The sequence below is a fragment of the Castanea sativa genome, chromosome 10, assembly GCF_040712315.1.
Source record: "Castanea sativa cultivar Marrone di Chiusa Pesio chromosome 10, ASM4071231v1".
Classification (NCBI taxonomy): Eukaryota; Viridiplantae; Streptophyta; class Magnoliopsida; order Fagales; family Fagaceae; genus Castanea; species Castanea sativa.
Genome location: NC_134022.1, coordinates 33,513,121 through 33,523,508, shown reverse-complemented (window position 1 = coordinate 33,523,508; position 10,388 = coordinate 33,513,121). Strand labels below are relative to the sequence as shown.

Sequence of the window (10,388 nt, the reverse complement as noted above, 5' to 3'; positions counted from 1 at the left end):
AAATAATGCCACCACCACCACTACTTTGCCTTTTTAACACAAACCCAAAAACTCCTCTGCCTTCTTCCTTCAAAAGCTTCAAACCCATTTGCCAAGAAACCATCCAATCCTCCCTCTCCCACTCTTTCTCTTGCCAAAGTAGTAGTAATTAATGACTAACAAAGCTTGTTAGTTAGCTTGAATTCTTTGGCGCTCAAAATCAAAATAAAAATGGCTCTCGAAGAGGACCAAGACTCCAAAACTTCGCAATGGGAAGTGTCAGTGACATTGTCGTCCAACCAACCAGTCATCGGCACCGAAATCATTACTACTGAAACCAAACTTGTCAATTCATATCATACAATTGGCGCTCCACCACCACCACATTCTTTCGTTTACACCTGGTTCTTCCTCTTCTCTTGTTCCAATTTTATCTTCTTCTTTCGATCTTTTCCGCCTTCTTTGTTTTCTTTATCTCTTATAATTTCATTAAAAACCATGTGCTTATATGTTTACATGTTCCTGTATGCGTAACTTTCTGTTTGGTTGCGGAGACAAAAAAAGAAAAAGAAAAAGGAAGTGAAATATTGATAGACTAGTAAGCGGTATTAGACAGACTTGAGTGGATTCTTGAAACCAAATGGACCATCAACACTTTTTGTTTGTTTGTTTGTCTGTTTTTGTTTTGGTTTTGTTTAGTTCCATTGCCTGTAAGATGGTTCAATCTCTTAGACATTGAGTTCTGTTTGGTAATTGAGAAAACTTTGATAACAAACCAAAATGAAAATTTGGGCTGTCCCGATTTCTGGTTTTAGGAAACTAATTTGGGCTGACGTGGGTAGACTCTTTTTTTTTTTTTTTTTTGCATTCCAATCCATGATTCAATGTTGAAATTAAGCAATAAGAAGCAAATGTACAAGAAAAATGGACACATTTGTTTTGAAGAACAAAACAACATGGTAGCATAGCCATATAAAGGCTTTGTTGTATGGATATTGTCCTCAAATCAGTAAAGTGTGAAAAAAGGGACTTTCTTTATCATTACTTTCTCATTTCTATCTTCAATTTCTGGAATTGAGGTATAGTGTTTGTCAATGCTATCAATCCGATTTTAGTACGGATAGAAAAAAAAAATTCTAACAAATTCAGTGTTAATTTTCATGGACTGCAACCAATCATTGCTTCATTTTTCAGTGTTAAATAACATTCTTTTCCTCGCACCAAAAGGTTCCTTTGAAGGTAGTGCTTTTTGTGTGTGTTCAAACGCATATGTTGACACTGAAGTTTTTGTGTTAAAAGAGGCTGTACGGTAGATGGTACAGTAGCATTGGTTTTTAGTTCATTAGTTGAATGATGCATGGTGATCTTTGAATTATAGTGACTAGTGAGTGCCAAAACTTAATTTTTTAAAATCTTACATATGTATAGGTATCGACATAGCATTCCTTGTTCTGTACACCGTCATAAATTGGCTACTGTTCAATGCACCTCTTGTGCAAAATTGAATGCATCAATTGAGAAAAGCTACCATTGCTCTTCGAAGTGCTTCTCAGATGCATGGAATAAACATAAGAAATATCATCATTGGGCAGCTAATGCTGCTAGAAATAATTCAACTGGCAATCAGCAAGATGTTAAGAAACTCAGGAGTTCTGGCTCTTGGCCAAACTTAATTGATGGCTCTGTACTTGATGAGAATGCAATAATGGTGGAAGAAGATAACATATGGATTAAGGTGGGCTCCTCGAATACTTATGTACCCACACTGTATGATTGTGATTTTAGATTGAGGCTCCATTCTGCGGCTGTAGACTCTTCACTGGGTACTCGTTTGTCTCCAGATAATATTGTAGTCACTGATCCTGTGATTAAACCTTCTCATCCTCCTCGAAAAATGATCCGTCTGCAGAACACTTTGAACTTGAACTTTAATGCCCAATCTTCTAATGATGTAGTTTTTAGTGTGCTGTCCTATAATATCCTTGCTGATTCGTTGTCAATTAATGCTTTCGGTTACTGCCCAAAATGGGCTCTTGCATGGGAATACCGTCAAGAGAATTTGCTCGAAGAGATCATTAAATATGATGCAGATATACTTTGTCTTCAGGAGGTAATTTTTTTTTTCACCTGTGTATCTGAATATGTTTTCTGGAATCTTTAATATGGAAAATGAATCTAGTGTGCCTGGTAGGCTGGTAGCGTACTGCCTTTTTTTCCTTATATATTGTTCCTTGTTTATGTGCAGGTACAGTGTGACCATTTTGAAAATTTCTTTGAGCCTGAGCTGAAAAAACTTGGATACTCAGTTATGTACAAGAAAAAAACTGGAGCCGGGGTATGGTTGAAATCTGACTTGATTACATTCATTCATTTGTGTAGGACATATGTACTAAACATAAATCTGTTGGAGGGTTGGATGATTTATAATCTGAAGAAGGGGTCTATTTGGGTGTTGTTAAAATGATTTATTTGTGGAAACTTTGAAATAGCAACCCAATTAACTGTCTAAATTTGGGAGCATACGTACTTTATGTGCCATACATGTTTCTAGAACATAAGTAGTTCATTTCACATAAAACCGGTTTTTTCTTAACATCCATATATTAGCTATATGTCAGAGACAAAGAACAGAGGCTAGTTCTGTTTCTCTTTAGTTGATGAGGGAGCTTGTTTATGCACTGATACAAATTGAAGAACTGTAACCATAAGTTGACAATGTGCACATACAATTCTCATCAATTACATTCGTAAAATCAGTGTATCTATCTATCTATATATTTTATTTGTAGAAGAGCTATAAGTAAAGCTTTGAAATTTGGAAAGTTTGACAAAATTTAACTTGTTAGGGCAAGATTGGAGGACAGTTGCCAGGAGAAGTGCTTCTTGACCCCTCTTGATTTCTTTGCTTCACATTGTAATTTTGTTGAACAGTATCCAGTGTTGTAGCAGCATGACTTTCTTGTCATGATTTTTAGATTGATAGTTACTGAAGCTTATATTTTGTGTTTTCTTCCTGTTAATAAAATTGTTAATTACTTGAAAACTTTTCAAGATGACATTTCTTTTTTCTTATCAATAGAATTCACCATAAGAAGTCTTACCCCTAATTGATATCAGATATATTTAGTTTATATTATTACAGATATTTTCATTAGTAACTTGTTCTTTGTAATGATCTGATCTTAGGTATATTTAACACATGGAAATTGCTATTTGACAAACCTAACTAAACAACAGTTTAACATATTTTAACAAGAAATGTTAAACCCCTATCTACCCTATCTTGACCTAACCCAGTCATAAGTTTAGCTACTTTTAGTTAATTATGATCTTGCTTTCATTTATCCAAACTGTGGCTTAACTGTACATGTATGACAATTAATTCTTGGATTAGGATTATAGAAGCATGATATTTAAAAAAAAAAAAAAAAAAATTATAAAGTAATAATTCCTCGAAAGTGCGGAAAACGGGGAAACCTAGCTATATATACAAGACAAACACCAGAAATTTTTTTTATAGAAAATCTAAGAAATCGAGCAGCAAAGTAAAAGCAAAGCAATCAGTTGCAGCCATCTAGTCCAAAAGCAATAGCTTGAAATTATACAGTGAAAAAACTTGATCCTCAAAGATTTAAAAATGTGGGCATTTGTCTCTTTCCTTAAGCACCACATGAGGCTGGAATGGAGTGAGTAGTAATTGATCATGGGTGAAAGAAATTTAATGAAATTCAGCCCTTCTGAGAAATGGCAAGGAATTCTATCCTTAATCAATTCCAAGGCTGAACTCTAAAAAGATTCTGAACACTTCACTTTGATTGCATTGATGATTAGTTGTTAGAAGTTTCTTCTCATTGATGGACATTTGACTTCCCAAACAGTATTCTCTTCTAAAGAATAAGTATGGTGATGCACATTATTGTATAGTTGCATTTTATGTAAATTTCTGGTTTGTTTTCATTAAATATAAATTTTGAACAGCCTAATTAGCTCCCCCACCCCCCCCCCCCCCCCACAGAATATAAAATTCATTAATGTTTTTTTTATATGCTCACTCAAATTGAATGATGATAAAATTCCTTATTTTTCATTACATTTAGCCACACATCTCTCCAAGTGTATCAGGAAAATCAAATTATTAGATTTATCTTGCAGCTTTTTACGGCCGAGTCTGAAAAATCAACAAATCATGGGTGTGCAACATTTTACCATAGTAAGCTGTTCAAAGAAATTATGAAATATGAGGTGAAGAAACTGTAATCTGTGTGAATAAAATATGGTATTTAACTATTTATGAAAGGGCTTAATGACTCTGAACTGTTTATTGTAGCTTGAGTTTGATAAAGAGGCATCATCAGTGGTTAACGCTTTGGAGCCTAGAATCAGATTCAAAGGCAGCCATCGCCTTACATCAAAGGTGTTAATTTCTTATGTCACTGTGCTCTATCTTCCTAAATCTCTTGTTTCTACATAATCTGTTCCTTTTGTCACCCTTTTTTTTTTTTTTTGGGGGGGGGGGGGGGGGGGTTTGCAGGACAATGTTGCACTAGTTGTTGTATTAGAATCACTGCAAAATGGCAGTAACAGGGATGCCTTTCAATCTAGAATATGTGTGGTACTGTATGTTTTTCATCTCCAACAGCTTTGATTTGCTAATTCTGGGAATGCTGACGCACTCAAGCCTTTTATCACCAGGCAAACACCCACATACATTGGAGTAAAGGTCATGAGGATGTAACATTATTTCAGGTACCATTTAATATTGTTAGATTATGCCTCCAATTCCTAATTTAAATGGTTTAGGCTTCATTGGTGTGGAAAAAAAGGAAATAAAATTTTTCCATATTGAAGAAGTAATGAATTGGGTATTCCATTTTGATCAAGAATTAGAATTGGCACCTTATAAATAAGCATTGTTGCAATAGTTTGGTGGCTTTTGCCAAGGGTCCTCCCACATGGAGAGAGGAGAAGAATTTTTAAAGAACATGAGTGGATTTTTTTAAAGAGTAGTTTGGTAGATTTTTAGGGTTGAATGATATCTATGTATGTGTGTTGAGATTTTGTTTGTTTTATTAGTGTGAGAGAGTTATTGGGGTTTGGGGAATGAATTTGTGTGTGAGGTTTGTGAATTAGTTTGTATTTATGAGAGGTTTTATTTATGTTTGTGAGCGTGTGAGTTTGGTTTGTGAGGTTTAATTAAGTGTGGTTGTAATCAATAAACTTGAAAGTGGATTTCGATTGACATTGCCTGTGGTTGTAGTTTTGGAGTTAACCAAACCATGTTAAACATTGTTATCATCACATTAAACATTGTTATCTTGTGTGGGAGTTTTATTTTTATTTGTGTGAAAATGCTTCCGTTAACCCCAAATCACAAAAATAATGTAAATCTCTTCCTGATGTCAGTGACTTTATTAGCGGAAAATTTCTTTCATTGAAAAAGGTCTTTATGAAAGTATTTGACTAGAAGTAGCTCTATTGAAAGAAGGGGAATCGGAGTCGGTTAATATAAATAGGCTGGACAAGCGCTTTCAATCCTTTCGCTTTCCATTTCTAAGTTGAAGCTGTTAGTGCAATAGGGCAGGTAGTGAACAAGGGGGTGTACGGGGGGATACCCCCTGACGGCTAAACCTAAATGAATAAATGAGTTAAAGGTAGTCACCTGTGCTCCATTCTTGTGAATAGACAGGGAAGGGAATGAAGTGACTCATCGGTCTTGTGTACATTTCGATTTGAAAAACTATATTGATTTGACTGTTTCTTCTTTTATGACATAAGGTTGTGCACCTTGTGAATGGACTTGAGAAAATTGCCCAGTCACAACAAATTCCTTTAATAATTTGTGGGGATTTCAACTCTCGTCCTGGAAGGTAAGTCTTTTGTTACTGGCAAATTGGCTCACACTGAAAAGACTTTGAAGTTGCTTATGAGCAACATTATTATTATTATTATTATTATTATTATTATTATTATTATTTAAAAAAAAAATGGAAGAAAATTTGTGTTCACCCTATACTATTTTTAGACCTTGTTGATCGTTGTTTTAAACGATCAAGAGATTATTATCTGCTTTGATTTCCCCATCATGATTTAGTTTCCTTGGACATTGATTTTCCTTCATTTGATGACTAATAAATGGTAAAAATGACAACAATGAAGGAAATATATAATAAGAACTCATATTTACTTTGATTGCTTTGAAGCTTTTCAGCCTAACAAATGAATCCTCCTTTTTTTTTATAATAATATTCTACATTTTTTCTTCTCTTTTTTTTTGTGGGGGGGGGGGGGGGGTTGGTCATAGCCTGCCCTAGAATATGTACACTCTCGGTCCCAAAAGCTTAAGCTAATATGTTGTGTCAAGATCACAGACAGATACACTAAGATTGACATCAATGGCATGGGCAGAAGATGAAATTGATTAATATATTCAACATTGCAGTGATCCTCATAACTTTGTAGTCAAGGGCAGCGCTAATTGTATTTCTGAGAAGGCAAATGATCCATTGGGTATATATCAGTATCTCAAGCTCCATCATTCACTATCCCTGGTATGGCAATTGTTTTACTTTTGATTTTCTGGGGATATTATAAATGCCCTTGCTATTTTTGGACGATATTCATTGTTTCTTGACAATTAGTATGCTGGTGGATGGTGTGGTTGTTGGTATTTTGTAGTCTTGCCATTTCATTGTTATTATTGCTGTTATCTGCATGCTGTGAATACTATACTATTGTCAGTATATTGTTGTTATTGGATTAAGTATTAATCCATGAAAATTTCTATTCCAGGTTAGTGCATATTCATCTTTCTTACATTCAGATGGGGTTGAGGAACAATGGAGGAAGATGAATAGCCAAACCAGTGAGCCTGCATTTACCTTCTTCTCGGATAAATTCTTCGGCACCTTAGATTACATATTCTACACAGGTATTCTGGATGTGATTTGTTACCTTACATCATTTTTAGTATCTACTAAGAGTCCAGCCTATTAATAATTTGGTTTGCATTTAAGACAATTTCTGTCTCATTGGAATATCAATATTTTTAAATAATCAGGTTTGCATTGATGACAACTTCCTTCTCGTTGAACATTTATATATCTCTAGTAATTAGGATTTAGTAAACCTAATACAATACTGGTGAAAGAACATTTGCAATTTGTGCTCTCTAATTACAAGAAGCGAGGTTTCTGAAAGATGGCTTAGAGAATGACATAGGACAAAACCAAAAGGCTCACAAAAGCCAAACCCCAACTACACCTAAAGATCTCTCCCTCAATTAACCAAGGATACACAGTAGGAAAAAAACAAAGGGCTAGCTACGTATCTATCTAATATCTCCATAGTCTAGGTGTAGATGGAGGACTCAAAGTCCTTAACCAAATAGGATACACGTTTATTAATCTGCCCGCACAAGAAATAAAATAGCATACACTGTTATTAAGCTTGGCTACATGGTATTCCTGATACACTCGAATAGGAAAAGTCCACCGACTTATAACCAAAGTCAAGCCACGTCCCCAAATGTCCACCTTGGCTTGAATTTGATCAAAACTTGCAAATGAAACTCTATACAAAATGAAATCCTTCAGCGCCTCCACCAAAGCCCCCAAGGGCTATTATTGATTGCAAACCCCAATAAAATCCAAATGATGCTTGAATTTGTGGAAGGTAGTGTTTTGTCTCCCTATTGAATACTAATGTTACTTTTAGTGGTTATAATGTAATAGGTTTAGATGTCGTTTCTCTGAACCAAATGAAATTTTTATAGCCAGAAATTTGCCTATATGGATGATTTTAGTATCTTGTCACGATTTCTTGGTGACATTTTTACCATGTTTTATATATTTTTTGCATGTGATTGATATGCAATCAAACCTATTGCTTGGAATACATCGAATGCTAAACAAAATAAAAGTATTGCATGCCATTTATATAGTATATAATCACTGAAATGAGTCTTATGATCATGTGGCTGTGTTGGGGCCCGTTTAGATAACAAAAGCAAATTTAACTAATTATCTCCCGAGTGATTCTGAAGATTACTTCTCTTGAAAGAAGAATCTGTGCTTTTCATATCTTAACTGATCATCTTCCCATGCCATCAAATGTTTTAATACTTAGTTTTGGATATAAGGAATGGCCACTAAGCACCTGTTTTCCTATGTCTGGGATATTGACTCTTTTGCAGCGTTGGAAATGCAAAAGAGAGACTGACATCCTCTAAATATTCTCAAATTTGTTTTAGTTTGATCCTGTTCACTGCAAATTTTCAGACTGATTACTCTGCACCCCAAGGGGCCTTGACCTTGAAATCATTTATTTTGGCATCTAAACAGACTTAATTTATTCCAGCTTAAATTCTCTCTTTTTTTTTAATGGTTGCAATTATTATTATTATTTTTTACTTTGTGGGAGATATCCTCGACCTTCAGTTCATGTACCTTCTTTCTTTAGGTGTCTAAACTGAAAAGGACCTCTTAATTACTAGAATTTGAACTATTTGTAAGTATGTTTAATTTTGTTTCATGCTTATTTTGCTACTAACCACATGATGCTTCCCATCAGATAACAGTTTGATTGTTGAAAGTTTGTTGGAGCTTGTTGACCGTGAAAGCATTGATAATAATGGTATTCCATCGCCTGCTTGGCCATCAGACCATATCGCCCTGATGGCAAGTTTCAGACTACGGCCACCTTCCCACTGGGGATTGAGCCCACCGCCTTTTCCTCTAAACCCATGGCACTTAGTAGCACTTAACTGAAGGAAGAGTGGGAGAAGTGAAGAGTGTGAGGAGAGAGGAGCAACGGGAAGAAATGAGAAAGGAAGAGAAAAGAAAAAAGAAAAGAAAAGAAAAAAAATTATTTAAATAATTAGACTAGTGTGAACACAAAATAAGATAAGGACAAAGTTTAGCTATAAAATTGGTTGTACCTTAAGGCTATAACCTTACTTAATATCTTTTTATTGGAGGTGAATTTTGAGAATTATACCATTGGATTACATCTTTTTCTCATATCTTTTTATCAGTTGCTTTCTTATATTACCAGTGCTATAGTGTTGTCTCTGCCCATATGTCCACCCAAATCTCCACCATGCAGCTCCCTAATAATTTGCTTCCTTAATGAACTTTTAGGGATGCATAATTGATTACCCCAAAAGAGAAAACCATCCTGGATATATATACTATTAACAGTTGATAAGTTTGTTGACACTTACTCTAAATATCACCAAAATTCTCATCATTCTCGTACAACTCCTTGAAGTAATCAAATCCTACAACTTCAGTACGTAGTGTGGTCAACAAAGATGCTCGCTTGTTGAGCACATCTGCTACCTTATTAGTGACACTAGACTTGTGTTTTAATGTGAAATGGAAGCAATGTATATAAGCTACCCACCAAGCATGCATCTGGTTAATGCTAGTTTGACTGATGATGTGTTTCAATGCCTGATGATTTGTACATAATACAAACTCCCTCTGAATCAAGTAGTGCTCCCAATGCTTAAGAGTTTGTACTACAGTAAAGAACTTCGGTTCATAGGCCGACCATTTATTTTAAGCTTCACAAAATTTCTCATTGAAGAATGCTACTAGTCTGTTGTCTTGTGAAAGAACAACGCCTATCCCGACCACAGATGCATCACACTCCACCTTAAGCATCTTATCAAAGTTGGGCAATGCCAAAACTTGATCGGTGTTTAACTTCTACTTGATCAAGGAAAAACTCTATAATAGGGGCTACTATGCTACTAAAATTTCGAACAAACCTTCAATAGAAGGTTGCTAGTCCATGGAAGCTCCACACATCACTCACTATCTTTGAGGTTGGCCATTCTCTGACTACACGGACCTTTTTTTCATCAACATGAATCTCATACACACTAACCACGTAACCTAAGAACAATAACTTATCAGTTAAGAAGCTTCACTGCTTTAAGTTGATATACAACTCATTGGCCTGCAACACCGTCACTGCTTCTTGCACATGATTATAGTGGGCTACTTCTGTCTTACTTTAAATTAGGATATCGTCAAAATAAACTACCACAAACTTCTCAATAAATGGTTTTAATACTTGATTCATAAGCCTTATGAAAGTGTTGGGAGCGTTGGACAGTTTGGAAGGCATTACCATTCACTCATACAATTCCTTATTTGTTTTAAATGTTGTCTTCCATTCATCTCTAGGTCGGATTCGAATTTGGTGATACCCACTCTTGAGATCCAGCTTGGTGTAATACTTGGATCCACTTAGTATATCGAACATATCATCTAGCCAGGGAATAGGGAATCAATACCTGACTATGATCTTGTTGATAGCTCAACTATCCCTACACATACACCAGCTCCCATCCTTTTTCGGTGTTAATAATGCCGTGACTGCACATGGATTCATACTCTCCC

The 10,388-nt window shown here is 35.3% G+C and overlaps 1 protein-coding gene across 6 annotated transcripts; it reads left to right on the top strand.

Annotated features, from left to right (window-relative positions):
- Positions 1-32: 32 nt before the first annotated feature.
- On the top strand, positions 33-8,983 carry LOC142613358 (carbon catabolite repressor protein 4 homolog 1-like). 6 transcript variants are annotated; one of them, XM_075785675.1, is made up of 11 exons: positions 35-383; positions 1,408-2,089; positions 2,225-2,314; positions 4,132-4,221; positions 4,307-4,393; positions 4,511-4,591; positions 4,672-4,725; positions 5,755-5,846; positions 6,419-6,527; positions 6,769-6,907; positions 8,548-8,983. In XM_075785675.1, exons 1-11 carry the CDS (start codon positions 211-213, stop codon positions 8,742-8,744), a joined length of 1,794 nt encoding a protein of 597 aa, XP_075641790.1. In that variant the 5' UTR covers positions 35-210; the 3' UTR covers positions 8,745-8,983. The 6 variants fall into 6 exon arrangements, with proteins under 6 accessions (XP_075641795.1, XP_075641793.1, XP_075641796.1 ...); XM_075785678.1 differs by lacking the exon at positions 4,132-4,221 and having other exon boundaries at positions 34-383; XM_075785677.1 differs by lacking the exon at positions 4,511-4,591.
- The last annotated feature ends 1,405 nt before the right edge of the window (positions 8,984-10,388 follow it).